General features: G+C 39.9%; 1 protein-coding gene across 1 annotated transcript in view; it reads right to left on the bottom strand.

Annotated features, from left to right (window-relative positions):
- Positions 1-6,225: 6,225 nt before the first annotated feature.
- Positions 6,226-26,417, bottom strand: part of LOC133405201 (forkhead box protein J3-like) — a 106,645-nt gene continuing 86,453 nt past the window's right edge. The window contains exons 7-13 of the mRNA XM_061681969.1: positions 25,132-25,341; positions 21,536-21,539; positions 19,687-19,914; positions 17,893-17,994; positions 12,211-12,465; positions 9,679-9,807; positions 6,226-6,449 (exon numbers count right to left, since the gene is read on the bottom strand). Coding sequence (XP_061537953.1) covers positions 6,331-6,449; positions 9,679-9,807; positions 12,211-12,465; positions 17,893-17,994; positions 19,687-19,914; positions 21,536-21,539; positions 25,132-25,341 — 1,047 coding nt within the window. The 3' untranslated portion in view covers positions 6,226-6,330. The remainder of the gene's footprint in view (positions 6,450-9,678; positions 9,808-12,210; positions 12,466-17,892; positions 17,995-19,686; positions 19,915-21,535; positions 21,540-25,131; positions 25,342-26,417) is intronic.

Raw genomic sequence — 26,417 nt, 5'->3', positions numbered from 1 at the left:
GATACACTCGATTAAGTAAGGTAGCTGTGGTATCTTGTACACTACTACTGTCTCTGTAAGCAAACTGAAGTGGGTCAAGTAGATGTTCAGTTTTAGCTAGAATTTATGCTTGGACCAATTTTTTAAATTGTTTCATCACCATGGAGGTTAACGCCACGGGCCGGAAATCATTCAATGTCGTGGGATTGCTTTTTTGGCAGCTGGCACCACCACAGACCACTTTCATGAGGATTTTACCCTCTTCAAAGAGAGAGACATGAAAAAATACAATTAAAAATACAATCTAGCTGCTCAGCACAGGTTTTTAACAGGCCACTAATACAGCCAGAATACAGTACCAGGGCTTTTTCTCTGTTTACTCTTCTTAAAACACTTCATAGCATCATCCGCTACAAGAAAAATATTCTGGGGAGGAGCTGACATGAGGGAATTTCACATCTCAACATGTTTGTCACTGAAATCACAGCTGTCAAATCTTAGAAGTCATTGAGGCTCTCCAAGTCAGAATTGCAACCAGTGAGCTGAACTTTCTTCCTGCTACATTCTTTGGTCTCGGTGATCATTTTCATGCTGTCCCATGCAGAGCCTATATACTGTATGTATAAACAGTATATGTGCGTTGCAGATGTTGAGTAAAACATAATACAATGATTTGCAAATCCTTTTCAACCTATATTCAATTGAACAAACTACAAAGGTATTTATTGTTAAAACAGATAAGCTAGATTTTGTGAGTGTGTGTGTGCAAATATTGACTCATTTTAAATTTGATGCCTGCAACACGTTCCCAAAAAGCTGGGACAGGGGCATGTTTTCCACTGTTAAATTACCTTTCCTCACACTCAATAAGCATTTGGGAACTGAGGACACTAAGCGTTGAAAAGCTTTGTAGGTGGAATTCTTTCCCATTCTTGCTTGATGTACAACTTCAGTTGCTCAACAGTCTGGGGTCTTTGTTGTCATATTATGTGCTTTATAATGTGCCACACATTTTCAATGGGAGACAGGTCTGGACTGCTGGCAGGCCAGTCTAGTACTTGCACTCATTTTCAAGGAAGCCATGCTGTTGTAACACGTACAAAATGTGGCCTGGCATTGTCTTGCTGAAATAAGCAGGTATGTACCTGGAAAAGACGTTGCTTGGATGGCAGCATATGTTACTCCAAAACCTGTATGTACCTTTCAGCATTAATGGGGCGTTCACAGATGTGCAAGTTACCCATGCCAGGGGCTCTGCGCTGACAACAATCTGGATGGTGCTTTTCCTCTTTGGCCCGGAGGACATGATGTTTACAATTTCCCAAAACAATTAGAAATGTGGCACACTTTTTCACTTTGTGTCAGTCCATCTCAGATGAGCTCAGGCCCAGAGAAGCTGGCAGTATTTCAGAATGTTGTTGATATATGGCTTTTGCTTTGCATGGTTTTAACTTGCTTTTGTAGATGTAGCAAAGAACTGTATTAACTGACAATGTTTCTGAAGTGTTCCTGAGTCCACGTGGTAACATGGTTTCCACATTGATGCTGGTTTTTGATGCAGTTCCGCCTGAGGGATCGAAGGTCACGGGCATCCAATGTTGGTTTTCGGCCTTGCCGCTTACATGCAGTGATTTCTCCAAATTCTCTGAATCTTTTGATGATATTACAGACCGATCCATAAATTCCTTGCAATTGTATGTTGGGAAGTGTTCTTAAACTGTTGAACTACTTGCTGACGCTTGTTGGTGTACCTTGCTTGTTAACAACTGAGCCTTTTGGCATTTCTCCTTTTATACCCAATCAAGAGACTCACCTGTTTCTAGTTAACCTGTTCACCTGTGGAATGTTCCAAACAAGTGTTTTTGAGCATTCCTCCACTTTCTCAGTATTTTGTTCCCCCTTTCCCAGCTTTAGGGGAATGTGTTGCAGGCATCAAATTCATCCATCCATTTACTGAGCTGCTTCTCCTCACTAGGGTCGCGGGCGTGCTGGAGCCTATCCCAGCTATCATCGGGCAGGAAGCAGGGTACACCCTGAACTGGTTGCCAGCCAATCGCAGGGCACATACAAACAAACAACCATTCGCACTCACATTCACACCTACGGGCAATTTAGAGTCTCCAATTAATGCATGTTTTTGGGATGTGGGAGGAAACCGGAGTGCCCGGAGAAAACCCACGCAGGCATGGGGAAAACATGCAATCTCCACACAGGCGGGACCAGGGATTGAACCCCGGTCCTCAGAACTGTGAGGCTGACAGCTCTAACAGTCGCCCACCGTGCCGCCGCATCAATTTCAAAATGAGAAAATATTTGCAAAAAACAAAACAAAACAATAACGTTCATCAGTTTGAACATTAAATATCTTGTGTTTGTATTGTATCACTTGAATATAGATTGAAAAGGATTTGCAGATCATTGTATTGTTTTTTCTTTTCGAAACTTCATTGGAATTGGTGTGTGCGTGTGTATGTGTGTATATATATATTTGTTTTAAATATATATATATATTTTTTTAATTTATATTATATATATATATATATATATATATATATATATATATATATATATATATATATATATATATATATATATATATATATATATATATATACATACACACACACACACACACACACACACACACACACACACACACACGCACGGCACGGTGGACGACTGGTTAGAGCGTCAGGCTCACAGTTCTGAGGACCCGGGTTCAATCCCTGGCCCCGCCTGTGTGGAGTGTGCATATTCTCCCCGTGCCTGCGTGGGTTTTCTCCGGGCTCTCCGGTTTCCTCCCACATCCCAAAAACATGCATTAATTGGAGACTCTAAATTGCCCATAGGCATGACTGTGAGTGCGAATGGTTGTTTGTTTGTATGTGCCCTGCGATTGGCTGGCAACCAGTTCAGGGTGTACCCCGCCTCCTGCCCGATGACAGCTGGGATAGGCTCCAGCACGCCCGCGACCCTAGTGAGGAGAAGCAGCTCAGAAAATGGATGGATGGATATATATATATTTTTTAATCACAGGCAAAAAAAAAAAGCACGGGTGGTCGGCAAAGTAAGGGGTGGGCAAACAAAAGCGTCACTTGGCAGTAGGCTGACACCTGTTGGACGTCACGCTGGGCGCGAATTGGGTTTTGTCATATGCTTAAAACAAAAGAGAGTCAGTAACGAGAGCTCTCAATCTCTACTCGTGACTGAAGCTCTTAAAAGGTAAAATAGCTATTTATGATAATGACTAAAACAAGTTAAAACATTTATTAAAGTTTAAAAAAAAGTCTTGTTCTGTACAATAATTTTACCTTGTTAAACCGCCCTATTATGTTGGAGATTGATTTTTAAAAACGCTGCCAAAAATCTGTCCTGTTATAAATATGTTGTTACATATTCCGGTGCAGATTATTTATGTATTTATTTGTATCTATAATGAATCTGCAGACTATTTGTTTTGTACATTAAAGGAGGAATTTGAATTTTTCAACAACAACAACAAAAGAAATAAAAAAAGCACATCACAGCAATTTTTATATGTATGAAGGTGAAGTGAAGTAACAATAGCAGAAGCAAGGTTATGGCAGTAAAAATGGTCAATTACATTTAATAAACACTGAAACATTTGTCATAGTAGAAGCATACACAGATTAGTATCTATGACACACCAAAATAACATATGTACAATATAATGAAGGTATATACACAATGTCTCCTTGAAGGACAAATAACAAAAATACTTTGTTCTTTTCACCAGTTTGTGTTTTTCTTTCTTTTTTTCTTGAGGGAAACAGGGGAGAAACATAGCGCTATTTACATAAGGACAAAAACGCACACACATACAAGTTATATAATGCTGGTCACTGTAATACAGCATCAATGGCAATAATGACAATATTAAAGTTTCAGCTTTTTTCCCCCCCTCCCAAGAGCACTTTGACTACCTGCTTCGCATAGTGCACCCAGACTGATACAGATACTTCATTTCTTTTGAGCAATGTGGATCTGTACACTCAAGAAAATCACTTTTTCACAGACAGACTAAATCACAATGGAAGAAGAAAAACAAACAACAAAAAAACCCAAACAATTATTTCCTCATAAAGTGATCATAATTTTCCTCTAGCTCAAACCATCATTATTTTGTTTAGTTTAGTTCTTATACAGCTAGATGCTTAACATTATATTGGTGAAAAAAATGTAGAAAATTAAAAAAGAAAAGAAAAATCCATCTATTCACCTTTATAAGTCAGTTATCATTAATAAAATGCATGAAGACTTCTATTAAACAAAAAAAAAACATAAATATAATGGTGCCAAGAGTTGCATGAGCTTATTTCACTGCATTTGTTTTGCTTTGAGATGATAAATGTCACAGTTGTAGGGGGGCCATAAAGAACTGAATGTTGCAGTCACTTTACGACACATATATAAATGTTTTGAAATGATGAATCAATGCGCTACCCTGAGAACATGACAGCATTGACGACTACAAACAAATAATATGTCGAAAAAATGAATTAAAAAAAAAAAAAAACGAAATTCACAAGTTGTCTCAGAACGGGGACAGGTGATAGTGGTGCATAGAATTATTTTGAGACGATGTGGTGTGATGCTCACTTTGACCAGCAGGTGACGCCATTCCCACACGCGCGTCAATGTGTCTTCATACAGATACCAGGTAAGAGAATCATTACAGAGACATTACAAACAAGAAAAACATCTCAAGTAGTTGCTTTTGAAAGAGAGGAAATAAATAGCCTTCTGTTATGGTCAACAGTTGCAGTTGGAAACAAAATATGAAGCTGTATTAGGGCCACGCTAAAAGGAAAAAAGTATTATACTCGGAAATTAAAATATGAATTGAAAATTGTACCGGAAAAAAAGAGAATACATCTTCAGTCTTATTCTTTACAGACAAAAACACGTCATAATCGTACTTTTTCTGAAATATGTTCGTGTTTTTGAAAAAAGAAAATTATTATTTTTTCAGAACAAAAGTGGTATTTTTACTTAAAAGAAATGCGTCTGTATCACATGAATAAAGTAATAATTTTTTTTCAACACAAAAACTAAGTGTTATCTCTTTCTGAACAAAAGCTTATTCTAATATAAAACCATGTCAGTATCACAAGAATGACGTAATATGTCTTTGGAGTAAAGTCATATTTTTTAAGAAACAAAAGGTAAAATGAGGAAAGTTGTATTTTTCAAAGTATTGGTTTGCGAATGTTTCGCCCAGAAAAAATACCATGTTATGAGAACAAAGTCTTTTTTCGAGAATAAAGTTATATTTTTTCAATATAAAACTCATATTATGAGTAGAGCTATCTGTTTTCAAGAATAAAGTTGTTAAAAAAACATTTTATGAGAATAGTGGTATTTTTCAGGAGTTCTTTTTTGAAAGAAAACAGAAGCAATGAGAATGATTTCATATTTTTCACTTCATAATTCCAGTATGAGCAATGTTTAGGATCTTGTCAAGTTAACTTTATGTACTGTATGTGTGGCAATTTTGAAAGTAAAATTTTTTTTAATTTTTTTACAGATCAACTTTAATTTTGTAGTTTTATGACCTCCCCAAGCCCCAGAAAAATACAATATTACAGTGTTCCCCCGCTGCGCCGAAAGGGAAAAAATGCGAGTGACACCTGCCGAAAAAGTTTGTAAATGCCTATATATGTATATGCCAAAAGATACCAATACTTCAATAATACTTCTATATTAGACAGTGCTTTGGCCTGAGCATAAAATCAGCAAATAGCAGAGAATTGGTTTAAAAAATAATAATAATTTGCTGCTACGTGGAGGAACACCGTATTCTCACAAGATAATTACTTTTTTTCTTGAAAAACATGACTGTTTATTCCCTTGGATTATATTTTGTTTTTGATGTGGCCCAAATGCTCCTGGGTAATAAACAGATTTTTAAAAAAGCAAACATTTCACAGATGTTTTAACAGTTTTTATAACTTGTCACCCACGTCGGCACGAGGAAGGGTGACTCATGATAAGACGATTCGCTCAGTGTCGCTTTACAACTTGGTCCACTTGGTAACTGATTGTCTCCAGTTTCACCCCCCCCCCCCTCCCCCCCCCCAAAAAAGACTCCTTCTTTTGGATCGTTCGTGGTCAGTGTTTTTGAGGGGCCAGTCTCACACCTTCCCCCCCCCCCCCAAAAAAAAAGACTCCTTCTTTTGGATCGTGGTCAGTGTTTTTGAGGGGCCAGTCTCACACCTTCCCCCCCCCCCCAAAAAAAAAGACTCCTTCTTTTGGATCGTGGTCAGTGTTTTTGAGGGGCCAGTCTCACACCTTTATTGTCGTCATCACATCTCAACTCTTACTTCCTGTTCACACGATGGAGTCCCAGTCGAAGTCGTCCTGGATGTCGTCGGTGGCCAGCATGCGCCTTACCTGAAAGTGTCCTGGAGGCAACATGTGCTGCTGCTGGCTCAGCTGGCTGTGATGGCCTGGACAAGAGGCAACGGCATTTTACTTTTAATACACAGCAGTGATTAACTTGTGAAACTAAAATTGTGATACATAAACTTTTTTTTAAATGCCACACAACTTGTTGCATATTTATAATTTTTACAACCTAATACAATGCACAGACACACACACACACACACACACAAACACATCTATCTATCTATCTATCTATCTATCTATCTATCTATCTATCTATCTATCTATCTATCTATCTATCTATCTATCTATCTATCTATCTATCTATCTATCTATCTATCTATCTATCTATCTATCTATCTATCTATCTATAGAGAGAGAGAGAGAAAGAGAGAGAGAGAGCGAGCAAGTGAGAGAGAGAGAGCGAGAGAGAGAGAGAGAGAGAGAGAGAGAGACAGAGAGAAAGAGAGAGATAGAGAGAGAGAGTGCGAAAGCCAGAGAGAAATTTTAGAAATGGAAGAACTGTTCCCACAAATTTGGAACATAGAATTTTCCAAAATGTTGGCTCCTTAGTCCCAGTGAAAGGAACTCAGAAGGATTCAGCGTACCAAGAGCTTTTGAACAACTCAGTGCTCCCAACTTTGTGGGAACACTTTGGGGATGGCCCCTTCCTCTTTCAATATGACTGTGCACCAATGCACAAAGCAAGGTCCATAAAGACATGGATGAGAGAGTTTGGTGTAGATGAACGTGACTGGCCTGCACAGAGTCCTGACTTCAACCCGATAAAACACTTTTGATATGAATTAGAGCGGAGACTGCGATCAAGGCCTTCTCTTCCAACATCACTGTGTGACCTCACAAATACGCTTCTGGAAGAGTGGTCAAAAATTCCCTACACACACTCCTAAACCTTGTGGAAAGCCTTTTCAGAAGTATTAAAGCTGTTACAGTGGTAAAGGGTGGACCACTTCATATTAAACCCTACTGATTAAGAAGGGGATGTCACTTCAGATCATATGTGAGTCAAGGCAGGTGAGCGAATACTTGTGGCAGTAACAAGCATTTTTGAATATATACCGTATTTTCCGGACTATAAATCGCTCCGGAGTAAATGTCGCACCAGCCAAAAAATGCATAATAAAGAAGGAAAAAACATCTATAAGTCGCATTGGAGTATAAGTCGCATTTTTGGGGGGAAATTTATTTTATAAAATCCAACACCAAGAACAGACATTTATTCTTGAAAGGCAATTTAAAATAAAAATAGAATAGAGAACAAAAGGCTGAATAGGTGTACGGTATGCTAACGTAACACATTCAGCTAACGTTACATGACGCATAAACAACGAACTGAGAACGTTCCTGGTATGTTAACGTAACGTATTAACAGTTATTCAGATAAATATAGCATAAAGAACATGCTAACAAGTTTACCAAACCATCAGTGTCACTCCAAATCACTAAATCCAATGAAATCTTCATCCTCTGTCTCACTTCTAAACAACTCCGCCAACTCCGGAGGTAGACGATGCGCCGCTTCCTCTCCTATGTCACTTTCGTCAGACTCATTGTCAGTTGCAGGTACAGATACACAGGCCTAGAGCACCCTCTTGCGGTTGTCAGCGTGAAAATAACATGTCAAATTATACAATAATGTTTTAATAATTTCACATGTAAATCGCTCCGGAATATAAATCGCACCCCCAGCCAAACTATGAAAAAAACTGCGATTTATAGTCCGACAAATACGGTAACCAGAATTTATTGCAGGGGTGGGCAAACTTTTGTGCTCAAGGGCCACGTGATTTTCAAATCAGATACATGAGCCAGCTCATTCGTAAAAAAAAAAATTCGTCATTTGTTAAAAAAAAAAAAAAAAAATTGTTATTTGTTTATAAAACAATAAAAATTCATTCTTATTTTTGTAGTTTTATCCTTCGTAGATACAATTTTATTCTAATTAATTATAATTATTTTATAATTAGTCTTGACCAGTCTGGTTTATTATTTAAAAACCTGAAAATGATGTGAAGTACTGTAATTTCTCGTGTATAATGCGCACCCATGTATAATACGTACCCCCAAAGTTGACCTCAAAATTCTGGAAAACCCTTCTACTTGTTATAATGCATTTTTACATGATTTTGCTTCTACCCATGTGAGCAAAACATGAAGTATTATCTGTATTTTCTTAGTTTTTTCAAATAATTATCATGAAGTTAAGCACTTTATTTGAACACGTAATACTTTTTTTAATGTATAGTACTCATTTTGAAATTCACAGCCCTACTTAAATTTAGTAAATAAGAAAACACAGTTGTGCTCATATGTTTGATTACCCAGGCACAATTTGTAAGATGGGTACAATTCTTTAAAGAAAACATGACGGACCAGTCGAAACACAATTTTATTTTAATGACATTCAAATTAAACTGTCAATCATTTCAGAAATGCATTATCATTAAACAAAACATAACCATAAACCTTGAATGATGATTGTTGTTCATTCATCAGTCGTATTTAAAAAAAACAATATTTCACAAATTCTGCTAGGGTATGTAAACTTTTATGCACAACTGTACATGTATACAGTCAAATGTACCCCTGTCATATTGGAAAGTAAGTGTAGGGTACACCTTTTTCATTACCTCTAGGTGGCGAGGGCATACTAGAATTAAATTGTACACCTTTTTCATAACCTCTAGATGGCAGCATACGTTTATAAAATGTGAACGTGTACTTTTCCCCTATACCTATCTATGTGTAATGCACAGTATTGACTTTTGACGATTCTTTGGGGTAAAAAATGCGGATTAAAGACAAGAAATTAAGGAATGTAAATATATTTACTTTAGTAATTAAATAATTTATTGTCATTATTAATGATACAATTTTAATGAACAAAATAATACAAATTCACAAATTATTTAATAAAATAAATACTTTTGTATTTTTTAATTTTATTAACTTTTTAAAATGTTCCAAACTGTAATAAATGAACCAATTATTCCATGAGATAAATGAATAAATATACAGATTGCAAAAATACATTTTAATTAACCAAATTTGGGAAAAACTGCTACAATACAATATTAATTACAACATTAGTGGACTTTTGATGTCAATGCTTTGCACGCCGGGTTAAAGAATGGTGTGGGCCGTTTGTGGCCCCTCTGCCATACTTTCCCTACCCCTGGTTTATAATCATAGTTAATTGAAGTTACCTTTTTCCTCATTACAATGTAACACTAGCGTCAAGCGCACACACACAGGCACACGCACACACACCTGATAAGAGTGTGATGGAGGAGTCCCCCGTCATGGCGGGAGCTGTGTTGCTAATGGGAGGCATGTGGGGGTATCCAGGTGGGCCCATCAGAGAAGGAATGTTCTGCCTGGAGTCCATGTACATGTTCCCTGTGAGAGTGCACACAAAAAGGGCCAATGACTAACACTCACATTTGCTGTTTTCCACAGAACACACAGACACAGACACAGACACAGACACACAGACAGATTTACTGTCTATGCTGAAGGATTCTGCTGCCATATTTCCCCACCAGTCAACACTGAGTAAGAGCCACAATTTCGTGGTGAATGTGTAATACAGCCACAATGGCACAGTGAGACGTGCGTGTAATTCAGCTTCAAGGCCTCGACTCCACTGAGCATAGTAAAATGAGCCGGACTTCCTGTGTCCGTGTCCATTGTCACACGTGGAAGAGCACCCATTTACGTAAGCCTGTGCAGCTTTGGCTCATTATGGAATATTCCACTAAAGATGCGAGACTCATGTTTTACCGTCTTGTATCTTGTTTTTTTTTTCTCTATGATACTAGACATTACCAATACACAGTATGTCTCTATTTAGAGTACTTCCGTTCCATTACTACATACAGTACATACATACAGTAGTACATATCAAGAGTGGGCAAACTTTTTTGCTCAAGGGCCACATTTCTAAAATTAATTTAATAAATGGACAGGGGGCTAAGTCATCCGTAGAAGTTTAAATGTGTATGCAAACTATAATGAAATAATATTTCATCCTTTATAATAATTGACTCTTTATTCCATTTTATTATTGATAATTAATGTAGTTACAATTAATTAACCAATTATTAAATATATATGTATTTTCATTATTATTTATAACAAATTAACTAAATTTACTATTTGATGAGAGGAATGAATGCAAAAAAAATAATAGATATTAACTAACCAATTTTGGGGGAAAATAACTGCTAAATTAATGTAACAAATATTAAAGGACTCTTGATAATGTAAATGCTCAATGGGCCAAATTAAAGAACATAATACTTTGCATATCCCTCGTATATATGATGAATATTTATTGTCCAGCACTGAGGGTCTGTTTAATTAATGTTTTATAATACAGTGGTTCCTTGAGAGCCGATTTTAATTTATTCCGTGACCACACGTGTATCTTAAAACACTCACCGTAAAACAACTTTCCCCATTGAAATGGAATTATTCAGTTCCAGCCACGCGAAAAACACCAACATTAGTTCTTTTTTCATGTCTTTTTATTGAAAAAATGTGCTCTCAACATTATTGTACTGCGTAAAAAGTACATTAGTAGCATAATAAATGTAAAATGTAAATAATGTTACAACTTTAGATGTAAAGAGTTCAATAATTTTCCACTTAAAACTTAATGGTCAATTTTTGTGGCCTTTTGCTATGCTTTCCTCACCTTAATTTGCAGGGACTTTCAATAAAAAAAACATGTCCAAGGAGCTTTGTTACATCCTACCTTTCAGAACGTTCCAAAAATGAGTTCTTCCACCGTGCCAATTTCTTGTAAAACCTGTGTATGCGCCTGCATTTGTAGCTCCTTGTTATGCGTCTTCAAGGCTCTTCAGTCGCCACTCGCATTCTCGCCAAGTGCAAGCCCCGTGCTCCTGGCCTAGCTGTCACCTGGCTGGCGACCAAGCACTGTAAGGCAGCCACGGCAGTGCGAAGTACCGGTGCCCGGCTTTTATCCTACCTTTCAAGGATTTGTGGCTGGGCATCTTCTTTGCCTCAGCCTTGTGTGAGTTTTCACAGTCGAAAACTTGCTGTGTATCACTTAGCAGCTATCAGTTCGGCAAAGGTTTTGAGGTACAGTAATCCTCCGCTTATTTCATATCTGCGCTCGCTGTCTCGCAATGCCAAATGACTGAGTGAATGCTGGTCCTCCTTTTAAAAATTTCAAACCAGCCCCGACCACCTTCAAACTCGTCCGATACCTGATAAAAAACGTAAATTGTCCACAGTTGTAAATGTGAGTATGAATGGTTGTTTGTCCATATGTGCACTGTGATTGACTGGCGACCAGTCCAGGGTGTATCGGGCCCGCCTCTCGCCCAAAGTCGGCTGGGATAGGCACCAGCTCCACCACGACCCTAATGAGGACAAGCACTACAGAAAATGTTGGTTGGTAAAAGTGTATTTCACCAAATTTTACCATTAGGTGAAAGATTGCAATATACCTCACCCTTTAATTAGGTAGACTCTCCCACTCTCCTACTGAGTGAAATGTTTCTAGACTGTATTTTGTTTTTAACAATTTTAATATTGTAGCTTAATGGTACCAAAAATACACATTTCACCATCTCAAGAAAAAAGAAACAATCAAAAATTATTTTCTAAATAGAAATTAGGGAGGAATTGGCCTTCTATTATTTTCCTCTATGTAATGTAGAATGGATGACACAGTATAATACAGGAGTTTCCTTTTCTTAATTGTACAACTGAAATGAATGAATAGTTCTACGATAATGGAATGGATTGAGATGCACCAGTATTAGTACTGACCTGTTCGAATGAGTTGGCCGTGCTGATTGTGCTGGCTGGCCTTGGGGTGCATGTCGCCATGCGGCTGAGCTGGGTGCTGAGGTGCCCTCGGCGCAGCTGGGTGTGCAACCTGAGGTTGGGAGAGGGCAGCGCCTTGAGGGGGGATGACGCCCGTGGCCGTGAAGAACTGGTTGATGGACGAACACAGGTCAGCTATCTGAGCGGCATCCAGGGACCAGTTGTTGAGCTCGGCCTGACGCATGCTCTCTTTCAGGCCTGCCTCAGATGGACAGAGAAGGCGAGAAGGTGATACTAGTGGGTTTTACACACGTGGACAAAACTGTTGGGACACAATGGTCACTGAAATAACACAAAACTGACAAAAGTCATAAACAAAATCAGGCAATGCTTTATTTCTATGATGATTTTAAACAACTAGTGAAAGTGGACTGGATAAAAATGATGGTACCATTACCTTGATCTTTTATTGCACAACCTTTTGAGGCAATCACTGCAGTCCAACAATTTCTGTAACTCAATGAGACTGTTGGCAGGAATTTTTTGCCCACTCCTCATTGAGAAACTGCAGCAGCTGTCTTTATTGAATAAAAACAAGAGCTTAAGGCACGAACCAGGATTTCCCACATACAGTATACATTTATTTGTGGCGGGCCGCCACAAGCGAATTTTGGCCGCCACTAATAGATTTCGCTGCTATCTGTTTGTCCTCGCTGTGAATGTAGCGTGTTATTACATTCATTTGAGCCACGGTGGCTCAAAATACCTCAGTTTAAGTCATGGCTGTATGTGACATAGCACAGTAACCTTTGTAGCTGCATTACTGTGTAGCTTCTGTTATTAATAACCATGTTTTTTTCGGTTCATTTTGTAATTTTATCATTGCTACATTTTAGAGATGTTCTGTCGATTGTGCAGAATGCACAAGCCGACAGCAAAGAAAGGCCCAGGAAGGAGGGCTCTGTTGAGTTTGGAGCAGAAGTTTACAGAAAAGACTACTTGGAACGGCCGGCATATCACCAGAGAGCACCACAAGGACCAAGCATCTCTTTTCAGCAATGAATAAGGTAAATGGCATCATTTTAATGATTAAAACAATCTTTCAAACTTGATTTTATGGGAGCAGTTTTGACAGTTGTCTTTCCAATTAATGCTTAGGTGTAGACAGACGTCCGCGATCACGTACAAGGAGAACACCTGGCTCCCTGTGCCAAAATCTTTATTAATGGACATAATCCTGTGGACTTGAATTTTGAAAAGACTTTGCAAGATCGTTCTAGGAAGCAAACTCTGCAAGAAAATTTTACACTTGTTACTTCTTTTGATTTGTTACCTCCTTATTTCTTATTTATTTCAGTAAGCCATTATTTTTTCATTGAAATTTTATTTGGTAAGTGTTTCATATTACACTTTACATTATTTTACTTGTATTTATATAAATTAGCCAATGTATTTTTTTTATTGAATTTTATGTTATTTGGTGTTTGTTTAAACAACATTAATTTATTGTTGTTAAATGTATTTAATTATTGGCATCCATTAAAAGAAAAGTACAGTATTGTATTAAAATCTAAATCGAACTCTTTTTTTTTTTTTTTTTTTTTGTCCTAAACATCAATGCGCAACAAGAGATCCACCTTCTCCCCTCTATGCGCCCACCTGGGCCAATCAGCGGGTGCCCACCACCGCAAATAGATTTGGTCCTGGGGAAACACTGGTAACATTTGAGTGTGTGTCGTTTTAAATGGCTGACATAATTTCAAAGTTGGGGAGCACAGTAAATGAGTGGTTAGCACGTCTGCCTCACAGTTCTGAAGATCAGGGTTCGAATCGCGGCTCCCGACTTCCTCTGTGGAGTTTGCATGTTCTCCCAGTGCTAGAATGGGTTAATTCCAAGTACTCGGCTTCCTCCCACATTTAAAAAAATGCTTTTAAAAACCACCATAGCGTAGCACCTCATCTTAAGCAACATTAAGACCCTGAAAAGTAAATCTAGAGATTTGTTTCTAAATACAGGTTTGAAAGATACAGTGCCGTGAAAAAGTATTGGCCCCCTTCTCAAACTCTGATATTTTGACAAGGTTTCCCCACTTTAATGTTTAAGATTATCAAACAAATGTAAATACCAGATAAATATAACCCAAGTGAACTTAAAATGCTGTTTTTAAATGGTGATTTCATTTACTAAGGAAAAAAAACAACTATTCAGTTACCTGGTCTTGTGTGAATGTGTAATGGCCCCCTAAACGTAATAACTAGGTGGGCCAATCCTCAGCAGCAACAACTGAAATCAAGCGTTTTCTATAACTAGCAATGAGTCGTTCACATCTCTGTGGAGATATTTTGGCCCAGTCTTCCTTGCAGAATTGTTTGAATTCAGCAAAAATGGAGGGTTTTCGACCATAAGCTGACTTTTGAAGGTCATGCCACTTTATTTCAATCGGCTTCAGGTCTGGTCTTTGACGAGGCCACTCACTTTTTTTTTGGAGCATATTCCACCACCTTTTGTTTTCCCTGATAATTCCATGGTGTGGTCTGCCCGGTGTAGAAGGAAGCCCGGAAGCATTACGGCGCCAATGGGGACCCGTTCAAAAAGCCATGTCTCCGTAAAGCAAAGGGCAGCGGAATGTCCGAAGTCTTTACGAGTCAGAAGATGAACCTCGTCCATTTTGTTGGGTAGGGAGCGTAGATTCGCGAGGTGGATCCACGGGAAGGCCAATCTGTATCCACTCTTGCGGCGCTTCACTTGGATGCTGGCGCGCTTCCCCCTTCGTCGCCTTCGCCTCCATGCGCCATAGACCCCCCCCCCGGTGAGAAACTGGGAAAAAACTGAGCGGATTTGCAAAAGTTGGTGATAGAAAGTCCGGGGTAGACTCCCTGATCTTCCCTTGTGTCACCTAATGTCTCCAAAGACGAACGAAAAAAACAAAAACATAGACACTACTAGAGAGCATGTAATCGAGGCGACCACTCGGGTAGGGGCCACCTTGAATCTTTCAGGATTTTCTGTTAAAGGGCAGAATTCATGGTTCCATCAATCACAGCAAGTTGTCCAGGTCCTGAGGGAGAAAGCATCCCAAGACCATCACACTACCACCACCATGTTTGACTGTTGGTATGATGTTCTTTTTCTGAACTGCTGTGCTACATTTACACCAAAAAGCTCAACTTCAATCTCGTCAGTCCATATAATATTCTCCCAAAAGTCTTGGGAATCATTCAGATGTTTTTGTTTTTTTTGTGCAAAATTAAGACGAGCCTTTATGTTCTTTTTGGTCAGCGGTGGTTTTCCCCTTGGAACTCTGCCTTGGATGCCATTTTTTCCCAGTCTCTTCCTTATTGTTGTGTCATAAACCCTGACCTTAACTGAGGCAAGGGAGGGCTGCAGTTCTTTAGATGTTGTCCTGAGTTCCTTTGTGGCCTCCTGGATGAGTCATTGCTGTTCTCTTGGGGTAATCATTGTTGGCCGGCCACTCCTGGGAAGGTTCACCACTGTTCCATGTTTTCTCCATGTGAGGATAATGACTCTCCCTTTGGTTCGCTGGAATCGCAAAGCTTTAGAAATGGCTCCTGTAACCCTTTACGGACTGATAGATGTCAATTACTTTATATCTCGACTGTTCTGGAATTTCCTTTTATCGTGTCATTTTGTTGCAGGGCACGTTGTATGACTGGTTAGCACATCTGCCTCACAGTTCTGGGGACCGGGGTTCAAATCCCAGCCCCGCTTGTGTGGAGTTTGCATGTTCTCCCTGTGCCCGAGTGGGGTTTTTCCGGTTTCCTCCCACATCCCAAAAATATGCGTGGTAGGTTGATTGAAGACTCTAAATTGCCCGTAGGTGTGAATGTGAGTGCGACTGGTTGTTTGTTTCTATGTGCCCTGCGATTGGCTGGCGACCGGTTCAGGGTGTACCCCGCCTCCCGCCCGAATATAGCTGGGATAGGCTTAAGCAGCCCGCGACCCTCGTGAGGATAAGCGGTAATGAAAATGGATGGATGGATTTTGTTGCAGCTTTTGTAGATCTTTTGTCCAAATTGATTTTGTCGGGACAGATTCTGTTTAAGTGATTTCTTCATTCAAAATTAAACAAAAGTTCTGATTAGCCACAATTAGTAATTCTTCTCATATACTACTAAGGGGACACACTTTAAGAATCACTGCTCTAAATTGTCCATAAGTGTAATTGTGAATGGCTATTTGTCTATACTGTATGTTCCCTGCAATTGGCTGGCAACTAGTCCAGGGTGTACCCTGCCTCATGCCCAAAGTCTGTTGGGATAGACTCCAGCTCACCCATGACCCCTCACGATAATAAGTGGCACAGAAAGTGAATGGATGAATGTCGGAGTTAAAATTTTTTATTGTATTTCTCAGTGTATCTCTTAGGATGAGAACATAACAAGTCATGTTAAAAACTGGAAATTAAATTCCATTGAGCAACAAAAAGGTCAGAAAAAATTGGCTGCAGATTTGATTACGCCTCCAAGAAAGAATGGCCTGTGGAATAGCAGATGAAAGCATAACCTTATTACGACTTGGTGATTTTTAGCAAAACCCCAAACAAGTTGATCACACACTGATTTCTCATTTGATTTTATGAAGCAGCTCATATTGTCCAAACACAGACAAGCCCTCACTGAGGTGCTTTCTTATTTGTCCACAATACACATTTACTGTATTGTGCTTTTGTTTGGTCCCACTGGAGCTCCCTGGTCTATGAAGGTTATATACAGGCTTGCCGAATGACATGATGGTAGTGTGAGAGCGGTCAAGCACAGCAAGAGAAGAGAGATAGAGAGAGAAAGAGATGTGATGGAAGGAAGCTGGGTGTTATGGGACCAGCTGTCATCATCCGTCGTGCATGGATGTTGCCGGCTTAGTGCGCTGACCGGGAGAAGAGGATGTTACTGAAACAGTCCTAATTAGATTATTTTACATCGCACAACTGAGAGAGAAAATAGGTGGACAAGGTGTGGTACAGTATGTGTGTGTGTGTGTACGTGCCCGTGTTTGTGTATGTGTGTGTGTGTGCGTGCATGCATGTGTGGACATGAGGTAGCAACCTCTCAGACATTATATATATACCATTATATTGTTATAATACTGTGACTCAAGGGCCAGACTATATGAAAATGTCATCATAGTTAAATTACAATAACTAATGCGATTCATAAGAGGTGGATCAATTCTGGAGGCAGTGCCCCTCTAAACCCAGAGGATGCCCCTGCTGTTCTTTCTAGACAAAATGTATTTTATAATTAATAGGAAACAGTGATTCAATTACTAACTTATTTTAACAGATCAACTTTTTGCCCAAGTTGATTTTAAGGAGTACATTTTTAGCATTTTTGACCAGTTTTTGACCACTATTACATTCCATCCATTTTCTAGTCTACAGGTACTCATTTGGCTCGTGGGTTAGCTGGAGCCTCTCCCAGTTGACCTTGGGCGAGAGGACTGTTCGCAGGGCCACTGTCATATTATGTTAGTCAAAGTCGATCTAACTTTAACTGTGTGTGTGTGTGTGTCTAACATTATACAACTGGTTGACAAGAAATTATTAAAATGACATACATCTTAGCAATTTTTTTTTGTTTCTTCATAATACCATTGAGCCAAGAGGGCATGACTGGCACGGACCAATGGTGTCGTATAACTGAACCTGATAAACTATGTGTGTTTACCTTGAAATGGAGAAAGATCTACATCAGCCCAATTGTAGCTGGTAGCAATGCGGCAGCTTTCCTTCAGCCAGTCCAGGTTTGGGTACCAATCTGAAGTCATGCCTGGAAGAAAGGCGAAGGTAAATAAGAAAAATATATTATATGGTCTAAATATTATTACATAATGTGAGGCAGGCATTTTAATGGCTTGAACAGCTCTATTAATCCACTACTGTTTTGAACTCTATTTTCAAGTAATATGTTCTATATGTTTGTTTATATGTGCCCTGCAATTGGCTGGCGACCAGTTCAGGGTGTACCCCGCCTCTCGCCCGAAGATAGCTGGGAAAGGCTCCAGAAGCGCCCGCGACCCTAGTCAGGAGAAGCAGTCCAGAAAATGGATGGATGGATGGCCAGCCATGTTTTATGTGGTTGCAGTTTTCAGTGGTGTAGAATTGCACTATTTAAAAAATACACGAGCACTTCTGCCTTACAGTCACGGTTCAAATCAAGGCTGGGGCTTTCCTATTTTGTATAGTTTGCATGTTTTCCACATGCTTTCTTGGGTTTTCTCCAGATACCAAGGATTCCTTCCACATTTCAAAAACAGTTGAGGTAAAATAAATGCTTTTTTATTTTTTTAAATTTAAGACTGTAATTTACTGTCTACGATGTATCCCGCTTCTTGTCCAAAGTCCGTTAGCATTGACTCCAGTTCACCAACAACAAGCACTAGAGAAAAGGGTTGGATGGATGTTTCCAGTAGTCCTGCGCTGTCATTATAGTTCCAGAGTAAACCACAAGGAGGAGCAGCTCCACACACAAATATTCCAGTCACAGCTCTCTCTGCCTTTGTGCAAAATAAAGAGGTGAAGCTGCTTCCAACCACCACAAACAAAACAATAGATGCTCAGCCCTCATAGCAAAGATGGGTGGATTGCTTATATTTATCCTCAGGTTGGAGGAAAGAATCACAAACTGAGCTGTATATATAATGTTTAAATAACAGACATGCACACACACAGAATAAGGGGATGAGGAAGACCAAGAATGATATGAGGGGGAAATATGTCGGGAAATGCCTCCTCAGTCGTACACATCCTGGTTATATGAACCTCTGTTAGACATGACAGAGAGACAAGTGTAATCTAAAAGCAATGAAAGTGTGTACAAAGACACACTTAGAGATAACGCGAACCACACGGCGCCAATGGAATGAAGGTAGAATTACTGCTTGGCATTGAGTGGCATCAATATCAATTAAATATGAAACATAATATATAATATGCACTGGCAGGCTGTTTTGCTTTTACAAGAATCAGTCCAAAAATATGAAGGAAAGAAACAAGCCCCACAGAGCAGGTCCAGTTTATTTTTATTTTTGCTCAGAAAGCTGGGAAACAAACTTACTAAGCATTTGTGAAAAAGAGGTGACGTGCAGAGTTTCATTTTTATCCAATCCAGTTTGAGGGAAAGCTGATTTTATGCATGTTAGCCTCTCTTATTGGTATTCATTAATAATTCATACTTTTATACTGCAGTTTTTGTCACATGCATTATACACTCATACAAAATTCCAATGCACAAATAAAGCCCATTGCATGTGGATCACAGTGAGGAGTTGAATTCTTGTCAAGAGGGCAGGAGGAAAATGCCCTGCTGCTGAACAGTAGAGTGGAGTATAATACTGCAGCGTCCACAGCAAAGGCACAGCAATAGTGCTTAGCAATGATAATGAATTTTTATACTTTCCAGCCATCAACCCTTAAATCAAGCAGTGATGACAAACAGACAGATAGAGGTTGTCCATCTCACCTGTCGTGGGGCAGCTCTGTCCACTGTGACTCTGGTGGGACAGAGGTGGGCGCTGGCCATGGGTGGAGAGGTGATGCTGAGGAAGGTGGGCGTGGTGGTTGTGTTGATGATGGTGGCCGCCACCCCCCGTGCCACTGCCACTGCTGCCGTTCCTTGCGCCAGGTGAGTGCTGATAGGAGCAAGCGGTCCGTGTAGAATGGTTCGAATCGCCGGGCATTACCATCAAAGCTGCCAGGAACACAGAACAACATATCACAAGACAGCATCACCAACAAAGACCTCTCGTATCATAGACATGATAAATCATAAATCAAATAAAACAATAAAAGTGGATTGAGACGGTCACCCAGGGACAGCATGTTAGTGATGTCTAAAGAGAATCAAAACATACTTTGCGGGGAAAATACTGTAACTGTCAAAAAAGTATGTTGAAGTCCCACAATGGGGGAACCGCAAGGACCGCATATGTTGTTCCACTGCACAATACCGGCTTGACCAATTCTTCAAAATGGTAATGTAGGAAACGGAGAAAACGACATGCATTGTATCCATCCGTCAGAAGGAAACAACAATGGATGAGAACGAGGGTCTCTGGTATTCTAAGCACGGTAAGGAGATTCATTTTGTATTTGGTTTGGATCCAAATTGGCCGGAGTGATGCGTTCTCCTCAGGGCCATTAAAGCTCCTTGGTCAGACTGAGTTATTTTTATTTCCTTAACTTCAATGTGAATATTGCACACATATGAACACAAATACAAGCAAAGTCACAGTCACCCAATTGCACAAACTGTTAATGTCATCACATTTCATCTGCTACAGTTTATGCTTTTTAATCCAGCATGTTCACTTGTACAGGTTATGTCTTCTGATGACGTTCTCATCATGTTTTTTAAGGGTACGTATGCTTCGAAGTATACATTGTGTGTTTTTGTTTGTGAATACATTTTTTGATCACCAACATCAGCTTTCATAACAGGCTATACTGAACAAAACAACCACAATGACAAGCACCCCCCAATTCACACAAAATACAAAGTTCTAAATTATTATGGACAACAGTTTTAAAAAACAAATAGGTTTTAAAGAAAACAAATGCTATTTCAACCCCAAAAAAACAAACAAACAAACAAACAAACACGCATCAAGTTAACAATGGAGCCCCTCTTTGCGACTTGGTCATCCATTAAACTTATACATGGACAAATTCTGTGGATGGTGAGTTTTCTTGCATGTAAATTATGTTGCTGCAAAAGGCATGGTTCTTTTTTTTTATATACCTTGGCAGGAAATGATCTGGAGAAACTCCACATATTTTACTCTAACTGTGACTACCATCTCACTTGCCGTTATTCCTGCCCAAAATATCACTCTGCCTCCTCCTTGCTTTTGTCGCACCCATGCTGGGACATGGTGGCCATCCACCAACCATCCAAAACCTTATCTGGACCAACCAAAGTACCACCACATTCATCAGTGAATAAAACTGTTAGAAAACTGTTCTTCATGTATTTGTGAGCACAATGCAAACATTTCTCCTTGTGAGATTGGTTAAGGGTGGCCGCAATACAGCTTTATGCATAACTGTGAATCTTTGGCTCTGAAAAATACCTGCTTGCTGCTATCCGTAGCTTATTTAACAGCTGCTCTCTTCTAATTCAATGAACTGAAATAAGAACAATAAACTTTCCTTTTCTATAAATGTGTGGTGTTTTCACTCCTTTCACAACACATTGGACTATCAGCACATTTTTCATCAGCAGAAGTGAAGTGAAGTGAAATGAGAGGAAGGTGGCTCTTTTTGTGACCATCAGTTGTTAAAGAGTGTGACGAGTGCCTGAGTGGGAACACACTGCTGCCAACAGGGAGTTGTTTCGCTTTACCTGCCTGTAAAAGTGTTTTGTTTTATTAAGTCTTTTATCCCCTTTACGCTCTGCCAACTTGCCCGTCGCTTTTCAATCCTTTCATCCATTTTTTTTTTTTTAACTACCAAATCCTTTGTTGTGTGTATTCTGACTGCAACATTTTATGTCCTAATCTTATGGCTTTCAAGATCAAATAAATGCCATTTTTATTTTACAGGGGATTTGATAGATACAATTAATGTTTTCTATGATACATAGAATTTATAGTTTTCCATAGTCACTGCTTTCTTTGCAACATTTTGTCCATATTTTGCTTAGAACCATATGTGAAATTTCAATATAGACCACAAACTGTATATCCATAAATTGTAATGAATTTCCCCTATTTTTGTCGAAAGTTGATTTAAATTGAATTTTGAACACATCCACTAGGTAGAGCGCCTACACTCTGTATTTTTATACACACTGGAATGTATGAGACAATCAAGAAGTGGTGGTATATGTTGTGCTCGTCTATAACCAAGCATTACGAGTTCCTTTTATAGGCCCAGTTGAGTCATGTTCGTGATTTGTTTCTAAATACATTAAATATTTTTTAAGATAAGAGTTGAAATTATGGGCAAAGACTGAGAACAATATATTACTGAGATTTTATTGTTGAGATATATCTTAAAACCTTTAAACCACGTGCAGCACGTAGTGAGGCAACGGTGAAGTGGACGGGATCCGACACCCCAGTGGCCCCGCGCCACTCCGCCAGCAGCTAGAGTAGCTTGCGGCGGTCCATTGCAACGGCTTTAGGGCTGTCAGCCTCGCAGTCGCTAATGTTGCTAGGTGAGGAAGAGAAAAAAAAAATCCTCCAAGGGGAACGTGGTCCATTGCACTGCTGTGGCATGATGCACGCCCCACTGAATTTCAATGGAGGCAAAGAAAATTGTCCAAGTGCTCAGAGGCCACAGAGTGCCTCTCTGCGAGAACCTGTGTAATGTGCATTGCTGGGAGTTCTAGAGAGAAAACGCATATTTGACAGACAGCTGAAAGTTCCAATGGGCAGAGTTTTCAGAGCTTTCAGGGACACGCCCACAGCATCTGAAAGCTGAAAGAACGTCTCAATTCTTGACCATTTTGAAGCCTGATTTCACGTTTTGCAATTTTTCTTTAATTCAATCCATTTTTGGGGTTAGTTCATTAGGCCTTTAAAAAAAGACTAGCAAATGTTCACCGCATTGTTTCAGGTGGTCATTTCACGTCATCATTTATTTCTATTAAATATATTAAATAATTGCTTATGAAGGCGTATTAGGGGAAGCTCATAATGTTGTAAGGTTATGAGAAAAAAGTTGTAATACTACTAGAAACAAGGTGTAATCTTACAATAAGACACAATCTTATTAGAAAAAAATGAATATGAGCATGCTTGCCCGCATTAATATGAGATCTGTGACGTTACACTTACACACACTTACACTTACACTGTTGCTGAGAAAAAAATACATGCAATGATTTTCACTTCATAAGTAACCAGTGCTCTGCTCAGGCAGCTGCCTCCGTTGCCGCCCGAGCAGAGCCGTCCGTCAAGAACCAAGTTTGAAGCCCTGTCGCGCGCTTTGCGCTGCTCGGCTACAGCCCAGCCAGCCGCGCTCCAGTTACGAAGCCTCCGTGCAGCACATCTCGTAAAGAGAAGTAAGCAATAGTTTAAAAGTATCACTTCAGTTGTCCTGTCACAGTTGCATTTTATCACTTGTGGTATTCTCAAGAAGCACTTGTCATTTAAAAAAAAAAAAAAAAAAAAAAAATTATTCTGTAGTTCGTAGTACACTGAGGCTACGTTAACACTACAGGGCATGATGCCCAATTCAGAATTTTCTTTGAATATGATCTTTTCATGTAGTCGTTCACGTTACAAAAACAAACGTGATTTCTACTGTAGCGGGAACCCTAACCCATGATGCACCGGAGCACATCAGTAAATTAAATCAGTCGATCTGTGGGCGTGAGTTACCAACTGTCATGTTTTTTTGTTTTTTTTTGTGTGGTGGCCCATTCCAGTCGAGTTCGGCAGGCCTGAATTTTCAGACTGAAACACCAAAGAACTGAAATACCCTGTGTTACAGGCTACATTTTTGTTGATGGTTAAAATGTCAGTAATGACAAGTTATTACTGTAAAAATTTTTATAATTGAGTGAAACTTAAGCCATGTTTTTAAAAAGTTTATCGTTTGTTTTTAAACAATTTTTAGCTAAAAAAAAAAGAACAATTTCATCCCAGGCGGCACGGTGGACGACTGGTTAGAGCGTCAGCCTCACAGTTCTGAGGACCCGGGTTCAATCCCCGGCCCCGCCTGTGTGGAGTTTGCATGTTCTCCCCGTGCCTGCATGGGTTTTCTCCGGGCACTCCGGTTTCCTCCCACATCCCAAAAACATGCATTAATTGGAGACTCTAAATTGCCCGTAGGCATGACTGTGAGTGCAAATGGTTGTTTGTTTCTATGTGCCCTGCGATTGGCTGGCAACCAGTTCAGGGTGTACCCCGCCTCCTGCCCGATGACAGCTGGGATAGGCTCCAGCACGCCCGCGACCCGAGTGAGGAGAAGCGGCTCAGAAAATGGATGGGTGGATGGAATTTCATCCCAATTTCAAGACGTAATGGCATGATCAAGTATCAGTACACGGTATTGGCAATCACTCAAATGTAAGTACTTGTACTTGTTCAGAGTCTCCAAAAGAGTGTTATCGGTTCATCCCTATTATTATTATTATTATTAAAATGTATTCAACTGCGTAAGCACAGGCTACATGAAATTTTTAACAGACCTATTCTGGACACTTTATCAAGTCTCAAATTCTCAAAAGCAATGAAAGCTAACACCTTGTGAGTCTCTGAATCAATTGTCTTAATTATATATATCATTTGAGGTGTTTCATCAAGATCATCATCATTGTATCTTTTCTTCATGTGCATCTCAGAACACAAATGGAAGGGGACCTTGTCGTGAATCCAGCACAGCTCATCACTCTCCTCAAAACAAGAGGATTCATGCCTCTGGAGGAAATGTAGAGAGCGAGAGGAGAGGTTGATCAGAGGGTGGTGGATGCTAGGAAGGCCCAAGTGGGAGGTGACCTGAAAGCTTCAGGAAGCAATTAGTGTGATGCTTCACAAACTTTAGAAGCAATCTAATTAGCTTCTATCAAAGCTGCAGATGTGTTTGTCTTTTTCTCGCCTTCCGATTAATTCTTCGCTCTTAATTGCCTTTGCTCGTTTGACTGAGCGGGCCGTAAAATGCAGATATGCGGAACAGCAGATTGTTTATTAAAATACAATAGAAGCAGGGGTAGCGTGTGCTGGGAGGTTAATGCAGCAACGCTTCCCGTGCTGTGAAAGCAATATTAAAGTTGCACATCAATTTCAAGAGCTTAAGCTTGACAGTTAATTATGTGCAGGAAGCCTGACATGTAGCATTTCTTCCCCTTTTTCGTCTTCTTCTTCTGCTGTGAACGGGTATAAGTGCAGACGTACGATAGGCAAACGCAAGCCGATAAAGTGTAGTTTGCCGACATGTCGACCTCTGACACCCACCTTGCCTGCGAGAACGACTGCTCAAAGACACATTTATACAGGCTGCGGAAGGAAGCGCTCAGGTCCTCGAAGTCCGAGAAGCAGAGGTGTTTGTCCCGTGACTCTGGCACCGGCAGAGCGTACTGGGGTTGTGGAGGAGGAGGCGGAGGCCGAGCGGGCTGGCTGGGCGGCTGAAGACTCTGGGACTGGGACGAAGGTTCTGCGTGACTACTAACCTGTGGTAGATAGAGGATGAAAAGATGTAGAACAATTAGTTATTGGATGGATGGATAGATTTTTTTAAAATTATACACTAAACTCTGTGATAAGGACCGAGCCCTACTGTAAATATTGAAAAACCACCAGGGACTGCCACAATGGTTGACATTGTTTTTCACAATGGTTGACATTGTTTTTCAACCACCTGTGTATTTTCGGGTATGGGTTTTTTCAGACTTTCAATCAGGTTCTATTCATGATAAACATGCCCAGCAAATTTCATGTTCGTAAGGGAATCTGACTGCGGGGGCTGAATTTCAAAACAGGCGGGGGGGGGGGGTCCCACTGGTTTAAGAATAATCAAAGAGGAAGAAATCAAGTTATTTCAAGACGGCCTTCTGCATGTGTACATCTTGGTGTTATGGTGTTGGCGAAATTAACAAACCTACACAGGTAACAGTTAACCCATTTAAAATGAAAGGAAAACCTCGCATTTTGCCGATTTGTTTGAACCTATTACAGGTGCACGATTATTGCCAAAATATTAATCATGATTATTAATCAGCCGGCACGGTGGACGACTGGTTAGCACATCTGCCTCACAGTTCTGCGGTGCGGGGTTCAAATCCCAGCCCCGCCTGTGTGGAGTTTGCTTGTTCTCCCGGTGCCTGGGTGGGTTTTCTCCGGGCACTCCGGTTTCCTCCCACAGCCCAAAAACCCATAGGTGTGAATGTAAGTGCGAATGGTTGTTTGTTTCTATGTGCCCTGCGATTGGCTGGCGACCGGTTCAGGGTGTACCCCGCCTTCCACCCGAAGATAGCTGGGATAGGCTCCAGCAGCACGCGACCCTAGTGAGGATAAGCGGTAAAGAAAATGGATGGATGGATGGATTATTAATCATGATTATTCCTCATGTTTGGGGAAAATCTTCATTTTTATGGCACTACTTTTTAACAAACAACATCTCACAGTTTTCAGTGCAAAAAAAGAATCTTTAAACAAGAATACATTGTAGAAAATAATTAAAAATAAATATACCCCCAAAAATTGTACTTTACCAAGGGCTAATTGAATAAATAGGCTATTACAATGT

The sequence above is a fragment of the Phycodurus eques genome, chromosome 1 (assembly GCF_024500275.1).
Source record: "Phycodurus eques isolate BA_2022a chromosome 1, UOR_Pequ_1.1, whole genome shotgun sequence".
Classification (NCBI taxonomy): domain Eukaryota; kingdom Metazoa; phylum Chordata; class Actinopteri; order Syngnathiformes; family Syngnathidae; genus Phycodurus; species Phycodurus eques.
Note: the sequence above shows the minus strand (reverse complement) of the source record. Positions and strands in the feature narration are given on the sequence as shown.